The sequence below is a fragment of the Colletotrichum truncatum genome, assembly GCF_014235925.2.
Source record: "Colletotrichum truncatum strain CMES1059 chromosome Unknown Contig_0001, whole genome shotgun sequence".
NCBI lineage: Eukaryota > Fungi > Ascomycota > Sordariomycetes > Glomerellales > Glomerellaceae > Colletotrichum > Colletotrichum truncatum.
Window position 1 is genome coordinate 5,037,665 of NW_027222398.1, and position 24,472 is coordinate 5,062,136.

General features: G+C 49.2%; 10 protein-coding genes across 10 annotated transcripts; 9 read left to right on the forward strand and 1 right to left on the reverse strand.

The window, feature by feature from the left end:
* Nucleotides 1-258: 258 nt before the first annotated feature.
* CTRU02_201410 (LysM domain-containing protein) lies at nt 259-2,217 on the forward strand (the record flags this gene model as incomplete). The annotated part of the gene is made up of 3 exons (XM_036733700.1): nt 259-474; nt 545-1,913; nt 1,988-2,217. The coding sequence occupies 3 exons, from the start codon at nt 259-261 to the stop codon at nt 2,215-2,217; spliced, it is 1,815 nt and encodes a 604-aa protein (XP_036574551.1).
* A 933-nt stretch (nt 2,218-3,150) lies between these two features.
* CTRU02_201411 (uncharacterized protein) lies at nt 3,151-4,713 on the forward strand (the record flags this gene model as incomplete). Its single annotated transcript, XM_036733701.1, has 1 exon — nt 3,151-4,713. The coding sequence occupies one exon, from the start codon at nt 3,151-3,153 to the stop codon at nt 4,711-4,713; it is 1,563 nt and encodes a 520-aa protein (XP_036574552.1).
* Nucleotides 4,714-5,850: 1,137 nt separating this feature from the next.
* CTRU02_201412 (ricin b lectin) lies at nt 5,851-7,556 on the forward strand (the record flags this gene model as incomplete). Its single annotated transcript, XM_036733702.1, has 2 exons — nt 5,851-6,384; nt 6,435-7,556. 2 exons carry the CDS (start codon nt 5,851-5,853, stop codon nt 7,554-7,556), a joined length of 1,656 nt encoding a protein of 551 aa, XP_036574553.1.
* A 267-nt stretch (nt 7,557-7,823) lies between these two features.
* On the reverse strand, nt 7,824-9,437 carry CTRU02_201413 (Beta-xylosidase; the record flags this gene model as incomplete). Its single annotated transcript, XM_036733703.1, has 1 exon — nt 7,824-9,437. One exon carries the CDS (start codon nt 9,435-9,437, stop codon nt 7,824-7,826), a length of 1,614 nt encoding a protein of 537 aa, XP_036574554.1.
* Nucleotides 9,438-10,275: 838 nt separating this feature from the next.
* Nucleotides 10,276-12,106, forward strand: CTRU02_201414 (hexose transporter protein (Lactose permease); the record flags this gene model as incomplete). Its single annotated transcript, XM_036733704.1, has 4 exons — nt 10,276-10,480; nt 10,571-10,887; nt 10,971-11,298; nt 11,400-12,106. The coding sequence occupies 4 exons, from the start codon at nt 10,276-10,278 to the stop codon at nt 12,104-12,106; spliced, it is 1,557 nt and encodes a 518-aa protein (XP_036574555.1).
* A 532-nt stretch (nt 12,107-12,638) lies between these two features.
* Nucleotides 12,639-14,527, forward strand: CTRU02_201415 (heterokaryon incompatibility protein; the record flags this gene model as incomplete). The annotated part of the gene is made up of 2 exons (XM_070203850.1): nt 12,639-13,174; nt 13,261-14,527. 2 exons carry the CDS (start codon nt 12,639-12,641, stop codon nt 14,525-14,527), a joined length of 1,803 nt encoding a protein of 600 aa, XP_070062432.1.
* Nucleotides 14,528-15,261: 734 nt separating this feature from the next.
* On the forward strand, nt 15,262-16,878 carry CTRU02_201416 (uncharacterized protein; the record flags this gene model as incomplete). Its single annotated transcript, XM_036733706.1, has 1 exon — nt 15,262-16,878. One exon carries the CDS (start codon nt 15,262-15,264, stop codon nt 16,876-16,878), a length of 1,617 nt encoding a protein of 538 aa, XP_036574557.1.
* A 413-nt stretch (nt 16,879-17,291) lies between these two features.
* On the forward strand, nt 17,292-17,786 carry CTRU02_201417 (reverse transcriptase domain protein; the record flags this gene model as incomplete). Its single annotated transcript, XM_036733707.1, has 1 exon — nt 17,292-17,786. The coding sequence occupies one exon, from the start codon at nt 17,292-17,294 to the stop codon at nt 17,784-17,786; it is 495 nt and encodes a 164-aa protein (XP_036574558.1).
* A 1,990-nt stretch (nt 17,787-19,776) lies between these two features.
* On the forward strand, nt 19,777-22,151 carry CTRU02_201418 (C6 transcription factor; the record flags this gene model as incomplete). The annotated part of the gene is made up of 5 exons (XM_070203851.1): nt 19,777-20,037; nt 20,132-20,680; nt 20,745-21,070; nt 21,114-21,485; nt 21,560-22,151. The coding sequence occupies 5 exons, from the start codon at nt 19,777-19,779 to the stop codon at nt 22,149-22,151; spliced, it is 2,100 nt and encodes a 699-aa protein (XP_070062433.1).
* Nucleotides 22,152-22,615: 464 nt separating this feature from the next.
* Nucleotides 22,616-24,024, forward strand: CTRU02_201419 (FAD dependent oxidoreductase; the record flags this gene model as incomplete). The annotated part of the gene is made up of 3 exons (XM_070203852.1): nt 22,616-23,420; nt 23,478-23,718; nt 23,781-24,024. 3 exons carry the CDS (start codon nt 22,616-22,618, stop codon nt 24,022-24,024), a joined length of 1,290 nt encoding a protein of 429 aa, XP_070062434.1.
* Between the last annotated feature and the right edge of the window lie 448 nt (nt 24,025-24,472).

The following is a 24,472-nucleotide window of genomic DNA, read 5'->3' on the forward strand; positions in this document are numbered from 1 at the left end:
TCTCTTTTTTTTTTTTTTTTTTTTTTTTTTTTTCCCTGGAGTCATGTCAGACTCCGAACGCATAAGTTGAGTGTTGCTACATCCAGGTATGAGAAAGGACACAGGGGTACGCGTCAGTGAAGAGCACGAGAACACCAACCATGGCGAGATTTCTATAAAGTATATCTATATACATAAAAGCAGGGCTGCAATGTACTTGGAGAATGATCAGCCATAAAATTTACACACTCGCTTCGGAACCTTCACTCCTTGATCAGAATGTTGTCTTTTTCCAACTGTCTCGTTGTGGGATATGTTGCCATCCAGTCTATACTCTTTGCAGGCGGCGTGTCAGCGAGGGATACAACTCCGATGATGCCACATGATCCCAGTACCACATCTCATTGTAGTTGGTGGTGGGACAATGATGGTTCGATTACTTGTTTTGACATTTTGGAGTTTTGGGCAATTGACATCGCTACCATGACACGATGGGTATGTACATATTTTGCGCTGCTTTTCTGACTCTCCTGGATCTAATCACACAAGCTAACCCTTTCGTCAGAATCCGTCAATCACACCAGAATGCGGAAACTTCCAACTAGGCAGGTCATACTGCGTGGAGGCTGTCAACGAACCTGCCCCCGGCGATTCGAGTCCTATCCCGAGTGGAACGTCTACAGTAAGGTCAATTTCAACCTCATCCTCTGGTTTTACCTCCACATCTTCGAGTCCACCTTCGTCGACAAGCCAGGTCATGACTGCTCGAACAACGACCAGCTTGTTCACTTCTTCAACCGCACCAACAACTACAACAACAGGAAACGGCATCCAGACCCCAGGACCTATCCAGCCAGGCATGGTGGCCAACTGCAATAAATTCTACTTTGTCCAACCTGGGGAGAACTGCGAGCAGATAGCTTCGAAGAGCGGTCTGTCTGTTGCCCAATTCATTTCCTGGAATCCCAGTGTAGGTAGTACCTGCGGATCTCTATGGGCGAATGTGAATGTCTGTATTGGAGTTGTTGGCTTCCAGCCCAGCCCGACAAAGCCGACAAATGGCATACCGACTCCGCAACCGACACAGCCCGGCATGACGGACAACTGCTACAAGTTCTATTTTGTACGACCGGGAGAGACCTGCAACGATGTAGTCGCGAAGCACGGCATATCGATGGGCCAATTCTCAAACTGGAACCCAACTGTAGGCAGTACTTGCGGTGACCTCTGGGCCAACGTCAATGTCTGCGTCGCTGCTTTCCAATCAATCCCAAGCTACCAGGCTTATGGCTGTTTCACAGAAATTCCAAGTCGCGCTCTCAGTAGCGCTGGATTGACTGGGCAGGCGGCCATGACTGTAGAGTTTTGCTCTGTCTACTGCATGATAGAGAAAGGCAGGTCGTTCTTTGGCGTCCAATTTGGCGGCGAGTGTTGGTGCGGTGATGCCCTTGGCGTAGGCAGTCTGAAAGCTGCCGATGGTGAATGCAACATGCCATGCACCGGAAACAAGGCCCAAAAGTGCGGAGGAGATGGCAGGTTGAACTTGTACGGCAGGCCTAATAATCCGCCTGTGGCGTACAAGGATTACGGCTGCTACACTGAGGGGACGAACACACGCGCGTTTGGCGTTGCCAACATAATGAGCGACTCTATGAGTGTAGGGTACTGCGCTGACTATTGCCTTCGTCAAAAGGGCACAGTACACTTCGGCGTGGAGTTCGGGCGTGAATGTTGGTGTGGGAATAATCTCGGCATTGGCGCTGTTGCGGCGCCCTCCGTTGAATGCAACATGGCTTGCGCCGGTAACTCTAGAGAGAAGTGCGGTGCAGCTAACAGGATCAACGTCTACAGCACACTCGCAACCACGCCGCCGATGAATTTCAGATATCAGGGCTGCTTCACCGAGTTAAGTAACGAGAGAGCCTTGAGTGGCGGTAAGTCTCAACCCACTCCCCCCATCCGGCTTGGAAGTATACGTCAAGTGCTAACGAGGAGTTCCCGGACGCAGCAAACTTGATTGGTGACCCTAGTATGACAATCGAGAAATGCGCCAAGTTTTGTATTGATAAGAACTTCAAACTGTTCGGCGTTCAATTTGGGAATGAATGTTTCTGTGGTTCTCAACGTGCATCGGGCTCCACTGCTGCCAACCCGGATGATTGTAACATGAACTGTCCCGGGAACCCCGGCCAGAAGTGCGGCGGAAGGAGTAGACTTAACATCTACCAATGGAACTGAGAAGTGCTTGGCATCAACTAGGTATATATCTCTGACCTTGGGTACCACATGTGATATAGCTTACTGTTATGGAACAATGGGAACCCTCTCCCTACCTAGTAACTCATGCCTCTTGTGCCTCATGATGCTGGCCCAATGACTGAAACCAGTGACAAGTTTGGACCCGTTGATTTTCTACGCTTTCATCTGTCAGACTCAATTATGCTGAGTGTGTCTCTATTACTGGCGAAACATGACTGTCACTGACTGAGGACGAATGCACAAGTACGACGCCCTTGGGGAAGCCAGATGGTTATTGTTGTCCTTTCAACTAACCACTCCAAGGCAGTCAAGTCAGACAGCAAACACGATTATTATGCCACCGTACACATGTAGGCGAGATAGCAGCAATTCATAAACTGATGTATTCTCACTCCCTATCCAGACCATAGGATAAGTTTGTCCATCGCAATTGTAAAATCGTCATGACATTTTTGAGAGACGATATTATTTCATGTAACGCTCAAGTTGAACATCGGCTGTTAGACCAAACAAGTCCTGAAGCCGTCTACCTTTGAAAGCCGCCCCAATAGACTGAATCGTACTACCCTTCTGCGGAGACAAGAGACAGTTGGGAGAGGAATCATTGGTAGTCAACTTATTGCACTCCCAGAACAGCGGAGACTTGCAGCAGTGGATGTCTCGTTAAGCCATTTTTATTCTCTCGAACCAACCTTGTAGTGTCGTGCCAAGAGTGGCACCAGCCAAGTTCAACTATTCTCTGATAGGGACAATTACCCGTTAAACTTTCCGGTCAGCGCCTAGGCCCAAGGCGGTCTAGACCCGTAAAGAGGGGTCCCCATAACACTGAATGGTTCTTCGCTCACCCATGGTCAGTCTCCGTTACCACCATTCATCGTTCTGGAACTGTTACTTACAGTGGAACAAGCTCCCATGTCGCATCCATCGACAGGACTGAGAAAGGCTTCTTCCAAAGTCCGGCAGGCCTGTGACAGGTGCCACTCGCGTAAAATTCGCTGTGATGGACGTCGGCCATGCATAAAGTGTCAAGAGACAGAGGCCGAGTGTACGTTCTACGCGGTACCCAAGAAGACAGGGCCGAAAGGTCCACGGCATACGCGTAAGCTGCATCATCGCCAACAACCTGTACCGTCCTCTTCGTATCAGCGCGATGGTGCATCCCCGGAGAGAGAAGGCTATCGTTTCGAAAATATAGCGCAAGCAAGGACAGACGGATCCCCCCCGAGGGATACAGCACACGATAGTAACGGCTTTCGGCCTGCGGTTCAAGTATCGACTGACATTCTGCAATGGTGCCTCAACGCCTTCTTTAAACACAAGTACCCGATAACACCCATATTATGTCGCCCGCAAATGGAGGAATGCCTTCAGGAGTTTCCCACCTCTCCCGAGAAGTACGGACTGCTGATGGCTTGCTGCGCAGTCATTGCCCTTTCACCAGAGATATTTCCACCATCTGCCCATCATCAAATTAACCTCCCCAAAGCCGACTTCTTTCTCTCGGAAACACTCCGATCTAGGCGATATCACAACTTCGTCGATAACTTGTCGTTAACTCATGCCCAAACATCTTTCTTTCTTTTTGCAGCGTTTTTCTGCATCGATAACGACAACGCGGCGTGGTTTTATCTTCGGGAATCCATCACGATCCTGCAAACATTGCGTCTTCACGAAGAGGCCACTTACAACGACATCAACGACACTGTTTTAGTCACGTATGCGCGGCGCATGTTTTGGGTTCTCTTCATCACTGAAAGGGCATACGCTCTGCAGAGGAATAGACCGTTGACGCTTCAGAGCACGCTGAACCTGCCCAACGCCGACCCGCTCAGCTCGGATGCGGAGATTCTGCCGGGGTTCCTTGACCTCATTTCCCTCTTCCGACCCTTCGATACCGAGTTCATTTCTACGTGGAACTCATCAATCCCATCTGCTTCCCCGACAGCAGCAGAGCCAGGAGAACTGGCGAGGCTACAGAACACACTCAAACACGCTCTTCCCAGCGTGTCCAACTACTCCGAGACGCAACAGGCCGATCTGCTCATATCGCGGCAATGGCTCAAAGTCATCGTATGGAAGCTTTGCGTCTCCAAAACGCTCTTGTCAGGCACGAACAGCGACGACAGCATGTCACTGAGCTACCCCTCCACGATAGCCCGTGACGTCGTGCTCATCACCCGGCGCCTGCCGACCAAAGCTTTGGAAGCCAACGGCATCGGCATCTTGGAGAAGGTGTTTGATATAGGGTGTTCACTGGCTGATTTGTTATCGTTGAGCCCAGCCTCTACCTTTTGGTCAGCCATGGATGTCGGCCCCATCGACATTTTGATGGAAACGGTGAAAATAGTGGGCAGGACGTTTGGAGGAACGTACAGACATTTGGATATACTGGTCGATAAGGCGAACTACAGCCTACTAATGAATGTCGATAGAAGCCTACCTCTGCCTGTGGATGTATCTCTGGAAGAATTGTAGTGGTTCTGCAGAAGGTGGCATTCAATTGAGATGGATGAATGATTACGGCCTCTTTTGATAACTCTGATCGTTCCTTTGTGGAAATCATGCCGTTGTTGAGTGCAAAGCATTCGGCTTGTTGAATTATTACTTCAATTTTATCACTCTCCCTAGACCATCTTTTTTCAACATCCAGAAATGCTAAGAATTGGTGTCCGTTTCACACCAGCAGCTAACACCCAGGGTGTCGTCCGCTATCCCTTATAATTGACATGAGTACACACTATAGGGAGCGGGCGCGATAAATTTGGGCACTGACGCATTTAATGATTCGGCAATGGCAACTAGAGATGAGGTTTTCCAGTGAACTTCTGGTAGTGTCAACCCACCTTTCAGTATCATTCTCGATGTACCTAACGGTATTAACCGTAAGGGGGGGATGCAGGCGACAGAAACTGTTTGTAGTTGCGCTAGTATACGACAACCAATAACAAGATTTACGTTTTTTACTATGCGGTATACCCACTATAGACCCCTGTCATACTGATGCGAAATTATGGTGTACTGTGCTCCTTAGCCTTTTCGCATTCGCTACTCGGACAAATGTTCTGCTGTGTCCAACGTACCAGTGCTCTTACTACACTAGACACTTGGCGTGTATGTCGGGAGCTCATTCTTACACTCATCAGGTTGCTCACACTCATCAAGCCGCGTAGAAAAACTTGGAAAACACTAATCTAGGAGTCCCTAAAATTTTTCTTATTATTATTTTTTGCTTGAAGTTAACTCCTTTCAAGGTCAGGTGTGAAATTGTCAATCATGCGCAATTGACGTCCATTCAAGTCAACCCATATTAAAAACAAAATAAAAATAAGAGTGTTGCGGATCTTTACCACCTTGACCATCCCCCTTAATCCCTCTATACCCATTCTCTCTATCACTTGGCAAAGTAAAACCTCTGAAGGCACCGAGGCTCGGTGTTATAGTAAGCGAATTGTGAGCCCGCGTGAGACATGACTAGAACTTGAGGCCCCCCTTTTGTTTTCTCCCTCTACATAGATAAGAACAAGATGGCTAAGGGCCGTCTAAAATTTTGAGGCATCTATATCCATCATCAAAAGCTCGTCGGTTTGTCATCTACGCAAGCAACCATACACAATGATTTCCAAAATATCACGAATGTCCTCCGGCACCAAGTCCGCAAACTTTTCCAATCCGGTGCTTTGGGAAGACCTGCCAGATCCCGAGGTATTCCGGGTTGGTGAGACTTACTATATGAGTGCTTCCTCGTTTCACTTCTCACCAGGCGCACCCATCCTCAGATCATACAATCTTGTTGATTGGGAATATATCGGCCATTCGATACCGGAACTACCACCTAGCTCTCGATTCTCCCTGGACAACGAAAGACCTGTCGCTTACGGAAAGGGAGTCTGGGCTTCGACTGCGAAATATCGCGAGAGCGATGGGCTGTTCTACTTCTACAGCGCCATACAGGGGACGGACAAAACCTACGTCTACACGGCCAAGGATCCGGCAGAAAGATGGACGGCACATCCCCCGATCGAGAGGTTCTATTACGACCTTGGCTTGCTGATCGACGATGATGACACGCTCTATATGGCCTATGGAACAAAGTCTATTGAGGTAGCACAGCTGTCTGCAGATGGGCTGACGGAAGTCACCAGTAAGGTAAGTTCATAGAGCCACGTCCCCATTATGGCAATAGATACTGACGGTTGTCTGCCTTCCAGGTCGTGTACACGTCGGACGAGTACCTCGAGGGAGCTCGGATGTACAAGATTAACGGCATGTACTATATCTGGGTCACGAAGCCATGGGACGGACAATACGTACTCAAGTCATCTGGCGGGCCGTTTGGGCCGTACGAAGCACGCGAAATACTTGCGGACATGCGTCCCCCAGTGGCGGGAGCTGGCGCTCCACATCAAGGAGGACTGGTCGACACCCCCCAAGGCCAATGGTACTACATGGCCTTTATCGATGCCTTCCCTGCAGGTCGTATTCCCGTCCTGGCTCCGGTTGTCTTTGACTGTGAAGGGTGGCCAAAGGTGATAGGCGACTACCCAGATACGCGAGGTCAGTGGCGAGTAGAGTATCCGCACATAACAACCGATACACAATTAGTAGACCGCCCCGCCACATGCCTCAGGAGACACGACTTCAAGCATTCAAGTCTCGACCATTGCTGGGAGTGGAACCACAACCCTGCCAACTCGGAATGGAGCCTCCAAGACAGCCGCCTGGTACTCAAGACTGCTACCGTGACGCAAAGCCTCCACCAAGCCGCCAACACCCTCACCCACCGTACGATTGGGCCAGGAAGCATCGCCACCTTCTGTGTAGATGCCTCAGAGCTCAAGGACGGAGACAGGGCCGGAGCAACCCTGTTTCGCGATGAGAGTGCCTACATAGGTATCCACAAAGATGGCGATATTGCTAGACTTGTTTTTGTTGACGGCGCCAAGATGGAGCCAAAAGACACAGCCGTCGGATGGTCAAATGGTCGTCCTGTTGCTCTAGACTGGAAGTGGGTTTCAAATGGTTCCATCAAAGGAGAAGCGCCCTTGAAGCACAGCCGTGTATGGTTGCGGATCAAGGCAGACGTGAGACCTGTCTGTTACGATGGGCATGAGAAATTGTCACGTCAGGCTGTATTTGAGTATGGCTACGATGGTACAACGTTTACACAACTGGGTCCCAAGCATACCCTTTCGAAATCCTTAGCGGGCTTCACCGGTCATCGTTTTGGACTGTTCAACTTTGCGACTCGGGCTCTCGGGGGACGGTTGTTGGTAGAGTTCTGTGACATTGAGTTATGGAATCCTGAAGACGAGAAATAACGGCAATGCTCGTGATATTACGGGTGATAAGTTTGATTGAATATGGGATCTGGGGCCAGTTTCACAGCTTCAATCTAGTACCGTTGAAATTTTCAATCATTTAAACGACACCAAATATTTGAAGAATATAGTTTATGTAGACTTATGCTAAATGGTATAACAAGTCGACTTCGTCGTGACAGTGACTTGGTAAGCTTGGCAAATCAAAGATACACAGATCCAACATGAGTATATATAAATCACTTGGTTCAACCAGTCCTCGCACGATCAAACATCGTAGCGATCTGACGGGTCACTAACAGGTCGATACAGAAAATAGTCGAACGCTGCTTCCCGAGCCAAACCGTTCAAATCAGAACACGCCATTCCCACAAAGGCCCCTGTAAAGGCACTAAATCCTCGGTCTATCACACTCTCGTCCGAGAGTATGGTGGCATCGTACGTCGGGCCAATTCCAACTAACTCCCCGTCCCCAACCGCGTAGAAAAAATGCAAAGCACTGCCGCGGACGGTAAGGGCTAGCCTCATCTTGCCTTCGTTCGGTATTGGCACTGGCGCGATCATGGGGCTGTCCAGCCAACCTCTATTGTTCTTCTTCTCCAGAGTCATAAGTATGAGCTCCCTCTGGCCGTCTGAGTGCGCCGTCACCGCAAGGTAGAAGTAATTAGACGCCGAATAGTAGGCTGTTAGTCCGGCGTACTGCCGCTCATCCTCAGGCGAGAAATCAACGACGGTTTCGGCATCGTAAGAAAAATGGGTTTGCCGCCGTGCGACAAGAGCCTGTTCAAACTTTGAGCCGATAGATTCGCGTCCAGTTAGGACAAGTTTGCCTTGGCCTGCATGGTAGATTCGTTCAGGCTCCGGTGTCCGCAGCCACTGAAAGTCTGGGTGAAGTCCGTTTTCAAATGTATATCTTTTTGTGGCCCAATAGAGATCTTCGTCACGATCAGCGGGCAGGTTCACGTACAGACTCGGGCGTGGGCCGTCCTTGACATACAACCAGTCGTCGTCGCCCCAGTACGCTTCCTGAATGCCCGTCTCCCGGCCCAGCACGCAGCGGCGGTCGTGGCCAATGGGCCTGGAAGTCAGATGGACAATGTAGGTTTTTCCGTCGGGCGTGTCAACAATATCTCCATGGCCGCTTTTCTGCAGAGCAGTAAATGCAGAATCTTTCGATGTGAGAATCTGCTCCTGGGGGTGCGTCTCATACGGACCCCATATGTCCCGAGACCGAGCCTGAGTGCACGCATGAAACCAACCCGTGCCTCCTTCTGCGACTAAGAGATAATACCATCCGTTGCGTTTATAGAGATGAGGCCCCTCGATGCAGCCTAACTTTGTCCCTTTGTAAACATTCTTTCGGGGTCCCACCAGCCGTCCAGCCACAGGATCAAATTCCTGGAGACAGATCCCAGCGAATAGATTCGGACGGCTACGATGGTCCCAGACCATGTTGACAAACCACTTACGCCCGTCGTCGTCGTGGAATAGCGAGGGATCGAAACCGGAAGAGTTGGCATAGACCGGGTCTGCCCATGGCCCATCTACGGTGCTGGCGCTAGTGATGTAGTTATGGCAGTCGACGAATGCTCCATTTTGCTCTCTAGTGTCGGTATACACGAGCCAGAACCGGGTTCCATCGTGTGTAAGACATGGGGCCCAAACACCAGCGCTATCACCCACGCCGCGCAAATCAAGCAAAGCCTTGCGGTTCAAAGGCCTCGCCGCCAGGGTCCAGTTGGCGAGGTCTTTGGAGCGGTGAATTTGGACCCCAGGATACCACTCAAATGTAGAGGTGGCAATGTAGTAGTCGTTTCCAACACGCACAATAGAGGGGTCTGGGTTAAACCCAGGAATGATAGGATTCCTAACGAGAGGCATGGCTTGTGATTCCAGAGTCGTTGATTGGGGCAGTTTGATGGATGGTCGTATTTAGATCGGAGGGTTGATGTCTTCTCATTTGATCTTTGAGTTTTTGAAGGGAATTTTACTCCAGATGAATAGAAGGGAGAAAAAACACGGTTCTGGAAAAAAAAAATGAGAAGGTAAACTTGTAAGCTGAGTCCAGGATGTAGTTAGAACCGCAAATTCGGATGCTGCGACTGCCTGCTGATCTATGACAAAGGTGGACTCGGCTGAAGACATAGCGAAACGACCGACATCGATGCCTTTTTCGTTCCTCATGCGAAAAGTACAAAAGCCGGCAGAAAGGAGTTGAACCCTGGTCAAGCCCCAACGCCACCAACCCCTACCCAAGCATTTATCCTGGGGAAAGGTGTGCCTGCTGTGCAAGATCGAACCACAAGCAATCCATGGATCCGAGTTGGCAATCTAGAACCCCAGTCTCCACACTCTCCGCATTACGGCCTTTTACTGTCCTAAAGTTGCTTGCTGAAGCATTCACTTCACCCACACCTGTAGGAATTGGCATAGCACCACTTCAACCAATCCGTACTCGCGTCATTGTTATGTTGGCGCCCAAGAATCTGGCCATCAACAGTCATGGTCATTTCCAGAAAAGGATATAAAGGGCCTATCTCCCTCTGTGGGCTGTTGATTGTACTAGTTGCGCGGTCACCCGCTTCAAGCCTCCGTTACATCTTATCCCCTCCTGTTCATAGACACAAAAAAGTTCGCATTCTGCCGCCACTGGCACTCGGTCTCACCCTGCTTCAAAATTTTGCAAAACTCTACTCAGAGCCGCCGCCAGTCACTCGCCATGGGGGAGCACAACCTGTCGCCTGGCGGCAATGTTGAAGCCAACATTGACGCGTTCCTACCCCAGGATAGCAAGCCGTGGTGGAAAACACCTCATCTACTTCGGCTTAATTTCTTACTCACAGTGCCCATGATGACGGGGTACCTGATTGGGTTTGACAGCAGTATGCTCAACGGGTTGCAATCGGTCCCTGTCTGGAATGAAGGTGTGTCTGCATATGTACTCTTTCATCTCCCCCATCACAAGAGATACTCCTCGTTCTCAATACTGATTCCAAGTCTCTGTTCCAAAACAGATTTTGGCCATCCTCACGGAGTCCGCCTCGGCCTCTTGGGGACCATGCAGGTCATTGGCGCTGTTGCTTCCCTTCCCATCTGTCCACCGATTGCCGACCGATTCGGCCGCCGACCTCCTGTTTTCGCGGGTTCCGCAGTTGCCTTGCTTGGAACCGCTTTGCAGTCTGCTTCCACTAGCTTTGACATGTTCCTCGCCGGCAGATTCTTTGTTGGCTTTGGAACGGGCTTGGTGGGAATTGCTGCCAGTCCGCTGTTAGCCGAGCTAGCCTACCCAAGCCATCGTCCTTTCTTGACATCGTTCGGTTCGACAACTTGGGTTTGTTATACCTCTTACAAGGCTCTCGTATTGAGTAATTTGTGCTTGTATGAACGTTACTAATACACTGTTCTCGTTGCTAGTTTCTGGGAGCCATCGTGGCTGCTTGGGCCACATACGGCACCTTCAAGATTCCTAACAGCTGGAGCTGGCGCATCCCCTCCCTTTTACAAGCTATACCCTCCGTCTACCAAGGCCTCTTGATATACTTCTTGCCGGAATCACCCAGATGGCTAGTGAGCCGTGGAAAGGTGTCCGAAGCCAGGGCTGTACTGAACAAATATCATGCTGGTGAACAAGGCGATTCGGATATTTCCCCATTAGTCCGATATGAAATGGTCGAAATTGAAGCCGCTATCGAACTCGAGAAGCTTCAAAACAAGCGGTCCTATCTTGACTTCTTTGCCACGAGTAAGTTCATTTTTAACCCAATGCACCATCATTTCAAAGACGACAACAACTGCAATGAACAGCAGCGCTAATGGAAACAATGCTAATCTGAACTGTTACAGAGGGTAACAGACATAGACTGATCATTGCCGTCACCCTCGGTCTTTCGGCCCAATGGGCTGGAAATGCTCTCGTTTCCTTCTACCTGGTCGTGGTATTAAGGAGCATGGGCATCACTGATCCTGAGCAACAAAATCTCATCAATGGCGGCTTGACCATTTTCTGCTATGGCATCAACATCATTGGCTCTGCCATGGTCGTCCGTGTTGGACGCAGGACGCTCCTACTAAGCGGTTTCGCCGGCATGGCGGCAACCTACACCGTCTGGACCATTCTCTCATCTTTGAATCAACAGACTGGCTTCACTAACGGTAGCCTGGGCACGGGTGTTGTGGCTATGATTTTTGTATTTCAATTCTTCTACAACATGAGTATCGGCCCCGTCCTCCCGACTTACATCATGGAGATCATGCCCTTCACGCTACGTGCCAAAGGCTACATGATTGAGCAGATATTTACCTACGGCGGAGGTCTCTTCAACGGGTTCGTTACCCCCATTGCCATGGAGGCCATCTCCTGGAGATACTACATCGTCTGGATCGTCATGCTGGTGGTGTGGTTCTGTCTGGTTTTTATCTTCTTTCCAGAGACAAAGGGACGCACGCTCGAAGAGGTCGCCCAGCTGTTTGATGGAGTTGATGTCAGCGGAAATGCTGTTGCTCATGTCAGGGAGAAGGAGAATCACATAAACGAAGTTGAGGCCGTTTAATCAGCTGCCTTTCTTCCTGTCTGTGCCAAATGCGAAAACCACGCGCAAATATATTTCAGATAGCCACGCCAACTTTAGCACGGAAACTGCCAATAGGATGGAAAGAAGTTGCCATACCGTGGTATAAATGTCCCAAGAAGCCATGCTTCTATTTTGATTCATTAAGCTGATTTCCATCTTGTTTCTTTTCCCCTTTATCCTACCGAGAAAGCTAGCAGGAGGCGAGAGTCCTCGGAAAGGAGCACAGTGTTTAATGGCTTTTGACACAGTCTCTGATAATTACTCCGGGAATGAACAAATGACCAGGGTCTGCGTCAGCTTGTCTATGTTTGGTTGGCTTCAGGCAACCCAGCTCTGTCGCAGAGTCATCTTACGGGATTTTTTCGCAGTATTTCGATAATTCGTACGCTTAACACACTTTCTGCAACGCCAGATACGCCTCCTCTTAGCTTTCCAGCACGCATGCGCCTTATTCGGCTGACCTATCCTAGTCCTCGGTTGAGGCTTACCAAGCCTCTTCAAACAGCCTCCAATGAGAGAAGGCCAGGAAGCCAGAGTTAACTGGCCAATTTGGCCAACGCTGGGGAGCGAACAGATGCGCCTCCTGGATCTGCAACCTGCAGTTGATATCTCTGATTCTCTTTGTTGCACTTTGCGCATGGCTAGTCTTACTCAGTCTCCATTTTATGAGGCTGTTTCCTATGTTTGGGGACACGACAGCCATAGAAAGACAATAAAGGTAGACGGAACTGAGACTGTCATCACCAACAATCTCTTCGATGTTCTTCACAGTCTACGGCGCAAAGATTCAGTTCGCACTCTTTGGATCGACGCATTATGCATAAACCAAGCAGACCCCGAAGAGCGCTACAACCAGGTCAAGATCATGGGGCGTATCTATCAGCAAGCATTCAATGTTGCGATCTTTCTCGGAAGCCATTGGGATGGCTTGGACATTGCTCGTGATTACCTAGAACTTGCCGCTGAGCGAGAAGAGGCTCACTTCGACCCCCTACTCAAGCCGCACTTGGAGGTCAGTAACGTGCCAATGACTGTTCTGCACAAGAGATGTTGAAGATGATTTGATTTCATGATGCAAGTGAAACTGACGCAGATTAGGTTCGCGGTTACAATATTTCAATGCCGCATTTGAGAAACAACCTTTCCAGGTTTTTTTCCTCGGATTGGTTCTTTCGAGTTTGGACAGTGCAAGAGTTTGTTCTCGCAAGACAGACTTCTTTCTTGTATGGGACAACTGTCATTGATGGGGGGCGCTTTATGAAGGGTTTTGCCTCGATTCGGCGACATATCTCCAGTAGATGCTGTGGACCGCGATCCCTTCTCGAATGTGGTGAAAGGTTTTTCGATGTTATGATTCATATAGAGTCGCTCATCAACATGAGGGCATCTCTGGCATCCACAGATCTTTTGCAGGTTCTACACGATTGCCGTCGGCGGAAATGCACAAACCCCTTGGATAGAATCTATGGGATGCTCGGCATGGATTTTAAAGGCCAATCAAGCGGAATTCTTCCGGACTATAGCATCACGACTGAGGAGCTCTTCGTTGGACTTACCAAGGAGCAGATGGATCGAACAAAAACGCTGGATATCCTCACTTATGTTGACATGGGGAGACAGACTGTCTTGAATCTTCCATCATTTGTGCCTGACTGGACTATGGAGTCGACGAATCGCCTCACACATATGCTTTCTGTAGATCAGCAACTGGCAACAACACATTATAAAGCTTCAGGAGAGATTCCAGCCAAGTTTGAGTTTCGATTTAAGGACAATGGGCACTTAATGTTGACGAAGGGCGTTATAATTGGCTATATAGAAAGCGTAGGCACCCCAGGCACTTTTTCCGACCTGGAAAGCTTTTCTCAGGCAAAAGACATTGTGTCAGAGGCTCGGGAGTTGGCGAGACTGCCCAGTCAGCCACCTATATCATGGCAGGCAGCCACACCTCAAGAGCTCGCTTTCTGGAGAACCCTCTGTGGAAATCTAACCATCAACTACCTAGAAGGAGACCGCGAGTGGACAGTTTCGGATCCAGAACTTGATTACGAATCATATCTGCGATGGAATCGTGCGATGAATAAGCTGCAAGAGGGTCAGCCCGCTGTCGTAGGAGATGAACCATTTCAAGATGCCCTAATTCCCAACCTCTCCGGCCGAAGGTTTACTAGAACCGAGACTGGACTCATTGGCATGGTCGCTGCGGATTCCCTTCCCGGCGACGTCATTGTGGTGCTACCTGGTGGTAGAATTCCGTACGTGCTCCGCGAGAAGCACGGGACCAGCGCCTTAGAAAACGCTAAAACTTATCGTTTCATCGGTAACGCATACATAGACGGGTTTATGTATGGAGAGGCTGCTGAACATGACGCGGAGTGGGCATCGTTATTTATAGTCTAAATTATGTGAAACTGTTGTGTTTTCCCTCATAGAAAGTGATACCAGCCTCACCAGAGGAAACTGGATGATTCACATGGAATACGATTAGAATAATCAAGCAAAACATGGTTGGGATCGCCCTTGCAGTCATGAAAAGCATACTTCTTCTGGAAAGCAGGGAATCTGCGTGACTTACCTCGGTTGTTTGGCTTGGTTGTATGCCACCATCGGACATTCCGGTCCAGGTCGAACCTTCAAAGGCTGGGATTAAGATGAGCTGATTTATCTGCAAGACGCTGATTTGGAACTGCATGGGTTTAGCCGCCTCGAACTGCGATATGTTACTTGATTTGTGAACCAAGAAACCAGATCCACTTGACCATTCCCTTTGTATGAATTGTCCAGAGGCGCAGTCAGAAAAAAACGACACACGCGAACCCACCAACATACTAGGTGCATGGGAGCAGATGCATGAACCACCAACAGCATATGCAAGTTTACGGCTGACAATGGACAAAATTAGGCCTTATCTCACAAAGCGCTTTTTTCTTGCGTTTTATGTTTCCTACCCGCCCATTCTGCAATCGAATGGAACATCCCATCTTTATCTTTCTCAAACAAGCTCTCTGTCCCCAGTCGGTGATAATATTTGGTGTTTCACATATTGACTTCAGCATCACTTGAGCATACTCCTCCCACGAGTATCTTCATTGAAAACTGACATCATTATCATAACCAAGTCAAAAATGCACAGCATGTCTTCTGGGTCACATGACTCGCCCACGTTCCAAGAGACAATTGCTATGTTGCAGGGCATTGGTCCGTCCTCAATTCCTGAAGAATGGGAGTTCGGACTCTGCCAAGGTAGAAACAAAGATGAAAAAGCGTCACGATGCCGACTATCTGGCCAAGATCCAGAAAGAACTAAACAACTTTGCAACATCCTCATCCTCATGAAACAAAACATTGCAACACAAGAATTCTTTGATCAGCTTCATGTTTTTGTTACCATTTCCCATTGTGGAGATCATGTAGACATCTCCAGAAAGATTGTCGAGGAGTGGAGGGAGAAGTGCATTACAGACGGCGGCAAATTTACCAATGAATGTTGCAATGTAACCGACCACGATTCCGGCAACGACCGCACGTCTATAAGGGGCAACAGCACCACAGAAAACGGTCTCTGTGAACCCACCAACCCGATGCAGCTTGAAAGAATGAACGAAGTCAAACACGACGGCAACTCCCACGTCGAGACCATCGTAGATGGCATCTCCACTATGGATCTAACTTCAACAAACCAAACCAACCACACCAGTCAGATAAGTGAAGTTAGGAACAACAGTCCGGAGTATATCTTCAGGCTTGGCCTAGCAAGCTTGAAGCGTTCAAATTCTCTACGGAATGACTCACCTATTTTCACGGAAATCTACAAACCACTTACTCAAACCCAAAAAAAGGATGGAATCCTTTACGTTGTTGAGTTAGATGCAGAGAAAGGGTGGTACAAAATTGGTTGGACGACTAAAACCATCGACGGACTCAGCCACAAGTGCAGCCTCGAGTCGAACGCGAAGGTCGTCTACAAAAGCCCTGGTGGTCCTTTTTTTGCGGCAGATAAAGCGAAGAAACTTGCACTCGCTGCTCTCCACGATAACAAGATCCATATTTCGCCGTGCGATGACTGTGGAAGCAGGCACAGAGAGTGGATTGGCGCCACAAGAGAGAGGGTGATAGAGACGGTGAAAAGTATGGAAACCTTCGTTCAGCTTCCCGCATACAAGCCAATGGATGGCGACAACTGGAAGCTTTCCGAGACTGCTGCTGAGCTAGTGGGAAGAATGTGTCGCTTTTCCCTTTCGGAGTTGGAAAGTGCAACAACTATAACAGAAACGCCCCCACTCGATGACACGGCTACCAGCTTCATGACACCGCAGAAGCAAGGAACAACTATTATTGTTGATGGGATTGATACTCCACAAAGTTCACAAGACTCCTTTGAGGTCGCATATGACAAGAGCCCACCATCTCCGACTGAAGTGAAAACCGGCAAAAGCAAACGCACGTCTATGGGTTCCATTATAAAAAGGGGGATTATAAAGACTAGCAACGTATATAACTATTTCAGACACTCGCAGGAAGAAACCGCGGAGACTGATAGAAGCGATAAGACAAAAGACTGGGGGTCAGGAGACAGACGTGGGAGTGAAACCAAAGAAGAGAAGGCTATTCTGGATATCTTCTGGAGCATGTTTCCCGAGAAAATTACAACTGAAAAGGGGGATGTGCACAACAAGGGATCTCGCCCAAGCAGCTGGTTCAAGCGACACTTTTGGAAATTCTGGAGAACAAGCCCCAACTCAACGACATGAAGCGGAGGAGTGGTAAAATTTATGATAGAAATTTCACCTTCAAACACTTCCAATCTTGAAAAAAGTCATTTGCAAGGAAATTACGAAAAGATTCCTGAAAAATGAAAATTCTTGTTTAGTGACGGCTCCGGACCTCGGGGCCCATTTCACCGCACCCCGGTTATGTAGTTACGTGGAGGGCTCGCTCCGACGACCGAGTTCTTCATCCGATCCTCGCTCCACTCGCTCACATAGAGGATACTAGCCATTTTGTTCTTAGTTAAAGCCGCACACAATAGCCCGGGACGCCAGTTATAAGCCTAGCTCATCTTGCAACCCGATTCTGCTGCTTACCAAGCGAAGGTGCGCGGCGGAACATCTTCAACCCTACGGTCTTGACCGCTTCGTTTCTCCGACCGCTTTTGCACCCGAAGATGTTCTCCTCTTCGTACATAACAACATCGCTTGGTAAGGCTCCAGAACTAAACTGCCGCCGAGATTTCCCCATCTGGTATATTACTCTGCACGTCGAAGCGAAAGGACGCGACATCTGGCAATTTGTTGACCCTGACGATTTTACATCGCCCTCTGGCCCGGGAGAGATCGAGGATGTTATTTACATTGACTCGTGGATTGGCCAACAGATTAAAAAACAGCACAAAATTTACGAAGCGAAGCGAGCAGCGTATGATGAAATACTCCAGGCGAGGGACTTTGATTCCCTTGGCCAAGACGATGACAACTTGCCACAGAAACCCGTGAATCCTTTGACCCTGGCAATAAATACAAATGGAATCTTTCAGAAGTATATAGGATACCTCTCTGGTGCAGCAAGACGTGACTTGAAGAGGACCAGACAAGAAGAATCTTATGAGGCTCTTCGGCGATGGGTAGAGGAGACAGTCGCACAAGGCAGGATGTATATGTAACTCCTGAAGAGCGGAGATTGTTCCCTTCGCGCCTTAATCAGGGTTCTCAAAAGACGCTATGCCCCGGGCAAGTCAGGCAATATCACGAGAATCTGCCAGGAGTATATGTCTACAAGAAGCGAACTTCGCAGAGCCACCAAACTTAACTTGCCGGAAATCTAAGACACACTCGTCTCAAAGGCAAAGCGACAAGCGATGCGTGCCCCTGCGGGGAAACCCACAGATGGGCCCCACTGCGTCAATCGGCGTGTAAGGGGAAGACCTAGGAAGCTCTATATAACTTCACAAGACCCTGTATCTGTACGAGTTAAGCGATTGTATGCTCGTTTACTGACGAATTTCTATCACGCGATACATTCGGTCAGCTCGCTTGCTTGAAGGCTGCAAGCCGTGGTGTTATTAATTTGAGCCGCCCACCCCGTAGTCTGCGACGACATCTTGCAAACTTGGGGAAAATGCACCTGTGGACTAGACCAACTCAAGAAAGTCTTTAAAATTTCAAACAAATGATGCTAGTTTGTATCAGTGTCTTTCATGTTACTGAGTAATGGATGGCGTGACATGATGCAGTGGGAAATCGGCAACCCTGGCTCGCATCCGTCTTTTCCAGCACTAGGCAAACTACTGGTGATTGATCCAGGCTTGCACCATAATGCCTCGCAACCACCATAAAGCCCATGGCAAGCGAATATCGTCAATATGTCTTTTAGCGCATGTGGGTAAGTGAAGAAGATGGTGTCTAATGGAGCTTTCTAACACAGCCCTTGTCAAAATTTTACAAGAACCCGGCGACTACATCTAAAGCTTGATTATTCACTACCCAAAACATGGGTATAATTATCGTAATGAGCTCACGCATAGATGCTTACGTAGCTCATAGCGTAGCTGCTAGCATTGGCCCCTTGGGTGGATGTCTAGACACTCTAATCTGCGGTGGCTTTGGAAGGCTGGCACTGAATCGAATGGTTTATCCAAGTCTCTGGTGGTAGGAAAAACTATATATGGGGAACTAAGACGGCTAGTTAAGTTCAACCCGCAAACCTAGTTAGAAAAATAAACTCAACGATGGATAAAAAAACGTGTGGGGAATTGATATGCGTGGCTATGTTACTATCTCTGACAGGCCTGTAGGAACGGATCGACCTAGGTACATCATGCTCCATGACGCCGGGGCTGGATGGGGGTACATTCTGCCTCTGTACCAAGGTAGTTCAACACCAATGGTTAGTGTGCTAGCATAGCAAGAAGACTGATATTCAGCAACATATGACCCTTGAGCTCTGGGGCCGTGGCTAAAAGATAAGGAAAGTGCCATGCCCATAGTCTCCTTGATTTCACACTCCGACAACGGCTGGTTGGTTCTTCACCTTCCGATATTTATCCGGTGAAATGTCACACATGGCGCTATAGAATCCAAGCGAAACGAAAGAGGTCAGGGAGCTGGCTTGTTGTTCCAATTCGAGTCTAGCTGTCATGATGGGGATGCCGGAGTACCATGGGCAGGAAGAGAGCCACACGCTTATCCAGGAGCCAATGAGAGACAAGCTGACTGCTCTTGGGATGAAAATGAGGTGACAGAAATTTCAATATCATCATATTTGGTTGATCTGTGCCCCAAGCTTCGTCACAATTCATTCGAAAAATCTGGAGAATCTGGCTACCGGTTCCATTTCTTTAATGCCGTTCATCTGGCCTCCCCTGTCCGTCTCTTTTTGCTACCTGGGGGCGGAGGGGAGTTGTAAACCTGTAGGAGCGCGCTCCGACAGCCTCCTATTGGTCGGAGCCAGCTCCCCAGCCAATAGGAGCGTTGCTCCGACAGCCCCACGTGCTGATTCCCCAGGGGGGTCCCACTGTTGGGGATCGAGATTCCCTGACCACCATGACTTGAAGGCATTCTCCCCCAAAAATCCGGACCATGCACTGCACATCGGTTCCCTACACCCGTCATCCAAAAACGCGAGACTTTACGCGGGAAACAAATTCAGTTCTTATGTCGCTCCCTCCGAAACGTCGCCGTGTGATCCTACCTGCTCCAGGGGCCGCTCCGGCTCCGAGCCCTCCACCGCCTGCACCCCATCTCTTGGAACACGGAACAAACGGATCTCCAAGTGAGAGGGCTGGGAAGGGTGAGGACAGCAGCGAGAGCAGGAGCCAAAGCACCGACTCTGCTGGCGAGGCCAAGTCACGCTCATCAACAAAACGGCAGGTCATTGCCGTCGCCTGTGACAACTGTCGTCGTAGGAAGGCCAAGGTAAGAGAGGAGCCACTGAGCCAGCCATCCCCTTTGAGTTGCCAGAAATGTACCCGTTATCCACAATTCAGGCTCGTTTTGACCCCCATCCTAGTGTGACGGCAACAGGCCGAAGTGCCAACACTGTGCCAAAAGAGGCGTCGAGTGCCACTATGAAGCAAACCAGGGTGAGACTGTGAGCCTCGCACTCAAGCGTAAAGCCAGCGTGCTAGAGAACGAGAACGCCCAGTACCGGGACCTCTTTCGCATGGTCTGCAGCAAGACCGAAGACGAAGCACAAGAGATCTTCCGTCGTATCCGAGTATCAGGTGACCCCCTCAGGGTCCTCGAGTCTATTAGACAGGCCGAGATTTTGTTACCCTCCCCGGAATCGAACGAGCGGGTCAACGACTCAAGGTTAGCCAAGCTCAATGAAAAGGCAATGGAAAGTAGTCTGATCCGCGTTCCCGCGAAACCTTGGACAGCCATCGCAGACGACGGGCTTGTATCTGAGCTCATTACCGATTTCTTTACTTGGGAGAACGCAAGCACTTTCCCAGCTATCGACCGCGACCTTTTCCTCCAGGATATGAGAGCTGGCAGCGTCAAACGGGCCAAGTGGTGCTCTCCTATCCTTGTCAATGCCATTTGTGCCCTGAGGAGTGTGAGTTTCCTCGTCCTCCTCAACTTTTTTTTCCACTAATACTAAACTGATGACGCTGTCTTAGCCATTCGTCAGTCGTGCCAAGCAATTTGGTTCCATCACCGGCCAAGACCTGTCAAAGAGGTTCAGAGACGAGGTGATGCAACTAGTCGAGAAAAGTCAAGGCCGCGCATCGATTCCCACTGTCGTCGCACTCGTAATCATGGATTTGTCGGCCAGTATCGCCGGCGATGAGTCCCGTGCAAAGATGTACCGCTACATGGCGTGGGAACGGTATAAGCGCTTGAAGTCCGAAAAGAAGTTTTATCTGCTGAAAGACACTAACCCTCAAGATGCAAAAGAAAAGCTAGCCATCTCAACAGCAGTATGGGCGATTTTCCTTATTGAAAGGTAAGCAGAGCCATTACAAAATCTTCAACCTTTTGCTCACATTGAGTCTTAGTCGCATTTCATATTTCTACTTCCAGACTTCCAATATTCCTCCACCATCCATACCGATGTTGTTTGACAACCAAGGGCAGGATGCAGTTGGCATTAAAGACAACTTAGATGTCCTCGGACGTCCCTTTCATGAGTCAGCAGCTGGGATCCCAATTGTCCCAGGGATAGCAACAGTCAGTTGCAATCTCGCATGTTTACAATACGAAATTATGCAATACCTCACTTCAGGGACTACTATCAGAGGTAGTACAGAAGACTGCAAGCAAAGGAAAACTTTGTATTGCAAGCTCCAACAGTTCAGGGCGGATCTTCCCAAAAGGTTCCGACTAGAACACAATTTTGTTCCTTCGACTTGTTTTTTGAGGTGAGTCTGCTGAATAGCTTCTCATACAAAGGCTCATCTTGCAATGACTGGGCAAAGACTAACTATCGCACAAGAATGCACGAGAACGAAATCGCATACGTCCTTCTTCAATCTCTGCATCCATCGACGATATTCGCCACCCCTTTCACCGATACCACTACAACAGTAAAATCCCTTATACTCCAACACTGCATGTCAGACACATCCCTCGCCGAGTCTTACTTGCAGAGGTACACCGTCAGCTCCTATCTCACTCGTCAGCTTTTCGTAACTTTGCAACATCTCATACCTTTTTTGAATGACGGACACGCCGCCACACACCATCTCTTCACTCATCTTTGCATGATGAGTGGCATCTCCGCCCGTGTTGTCAAGATGTCAGTCTACCTGATACAGGCGGTACAGGCCATGGCATGGGCAATGAAGCAAGATATCCCCGAAGAGGCGAAGCCGTACCTCGAACCCTGGGTGAAATTGGCTATTGAAGAGAACGAGACGAAACCGCCTAGTTATGCGGTACCGGATAGGGAAGAGATCAAAACCCTGCTGGCAGAAGACGATGAGGGTGTTGTTGGGCCGAGCGAAAACAGCGGGGCGGAGCTTTGGGCTCTGGTTGAGAAGTGGGCCGTGAGCGGCGGCAGCGACCCGTACCGAAACTTGTTATGAACACTTACATATGGGCATTTTGGCGTGTATGATGACCGACTCATGGAAAATGGGAAGGTAACCGGTGTTTTCTGTATCAAGCATTAACTTGTCCTGTATAAATTTGGCAACTGGGGCGGTTGTAAGTAAAGGATGCCTGTAGACAGGCAACGATTGATGAGCAACATGACGGCTTTTGAGACAGCTTCAGTCAGCTGGACTTGGTTGGAGTAAATGGAATAAACATATATTCAGGGTTAACAGCCTAATCATTGCTTGCCAAGGTAGTTTATAACAACTCATGACTGATTTATCTGTACGCTGATTGCGTGCCCGTTTGATGAGATGACGTCACATGATTAGATGGAGACTCGGAGAGCTAGATAAGAGTTGAGTTGAAGTCCGATGCACAACATCATATCCGATTCTCAAAAACTTTTGACATCTCAGTAACTATTTCTTGTTGTGTCATAAAGAGCCCAATCATGAGTGAACACACTGAAACATCCTACCTCATCATCGGCGCCGGTGTTTTTGGCGCCTCAACCGCGCTCCACTTGATAAGAGCCGAACCCCGCGCCAAGGTGACACTCGTTGACCGCAACGCTTTCGACGCGCCCATCCGCGTTGCCGCCTCCTGGGATTGGAACAAGGTTGTACGTGCCGACTATGCAGATATCGACTACATGCGGCTTGCCCTTGAGGCCAAGGAACTCTGGGCGTCCGACCCGCTGTTCAAGCCGTACTACCACGAGAGTGGTGTGTACTGGGTATCCGCGACGAACTTCTCCCAAGTGGTACAAGACAACTACAAAAAGCTCGGAGTTGACTCGGGTTTGTTTTCGCTACCTGTTGAGGAGGCGAGGGCCAAGTATGACGGTATTTTTGAGCACGGCGACTATACTGATGTGAAGGAGGTGTTTATCAATAAGAATAGCGGATGGGGTGAGGCCAAGGAGGCTCTAAGAGAGACGATCGAGGAGGCTGTCAAACTTGGAGTAAATTATGTTCAGGCTGAAGTTGTGAAGCTCGAGTTCGACGGTGATGGCGCCACGACAGGAGTTACCACATCCGAAGGGAAGACCATCCGCGCGTCTCGTGTCGTTCTATCGACCGGTGCGTACACGGCGAAGCTGCTTGCGGACAGCGCGCCAGATCGCCCTGAACTCCACGCGGGTGAGAGGTTTGTCGCTGCAGCGGTGACTGAAGGTTTCACGCCTGTTTCTGGAGAAACTGCGGCAGAGTTGTATGACGGTCCGGTGGGCATTTCAACCGTCCCTCCCGAACGAGGTATGTCTTCTACTTCTTTCTAGCTCTCCGAACCAGCTAACTCGAGTTTGAACAAAGGGGCAAGCAATGGAAGTGTCCCGCACTCTGGAGACAAGACGCTCAAATTCTGGGGACAGATTATATTCAAAAACACGGAACCACACCCAACTGGTGGCGGAATTTCACAGCCTCCTTCGGGACCGGACTACGCCCAGCTGGATGTCCCGGCTTCTCTAAAGGAAGACGTCGATTTCGCAGGAAAAATCATCTACGGAAAGCTGAGCGACGACTTCAGGGTGGAAAACTACCGTATCTGCTGGTACGTCGTTGTAGTTTGCTTAGAACTCGAGACGAGCATGGGGCTAACTCGCAAAAAAACAGGGAGGCCGTATCACCCAGCGAAGACTTCATCATCTCGCCGCATGCGGGGAGCAAGAATCTTTACATTGCAACCATTGGATCGTTCCACGGCTGGAAGTTCCTGCCTGTGCTTGGAAAGTACGTCGTACAGCTGCTTCATGGATCTCTGGACGATTACCTGGCGAAAAAGTGGGCTTGGGACAAGCCGCTATCTCCTCCAACCCATCGCACGTGGCCTAGGAAGGAGCTCAGAGACCTGAAATGATAGGTTTTAGAGTCTGTTCTGGAAGTGCTGCTTGGTTGGTTGATAGGTTCTGGGCTCGGGGCATGCCGCATCTATGTAACTAAAGTCGTCACTCAAGAGAGCTGATTACACTCATGAGAACCAGTTGGTGTAAATATTCGAAGACAACACTTGTCCGACTTTGACGTCGTCGATAACTCTTGTATTTCGGCTTTCAGTTCAAAGTTCCATCCTGTTGTGCTTGACCAAAAAGTTTGAACAGTTGGGGATTTTGAAAAAAAAAAAAAAAAAAAAAAAAAAGAAAAAGAAAAGCACAAAAAATACACCTATAAAGTACTGTGCTGGAAGATATTCCCGAGGAAACAAAACATTCAGGCTGTGCGGCATCAGAGAGAAGCTATGGACACTCGCTCATAAAGTAGTTACAGCTTCATTTTGATAACGTCACTTTTCTTAGAAGCGCTCCGCT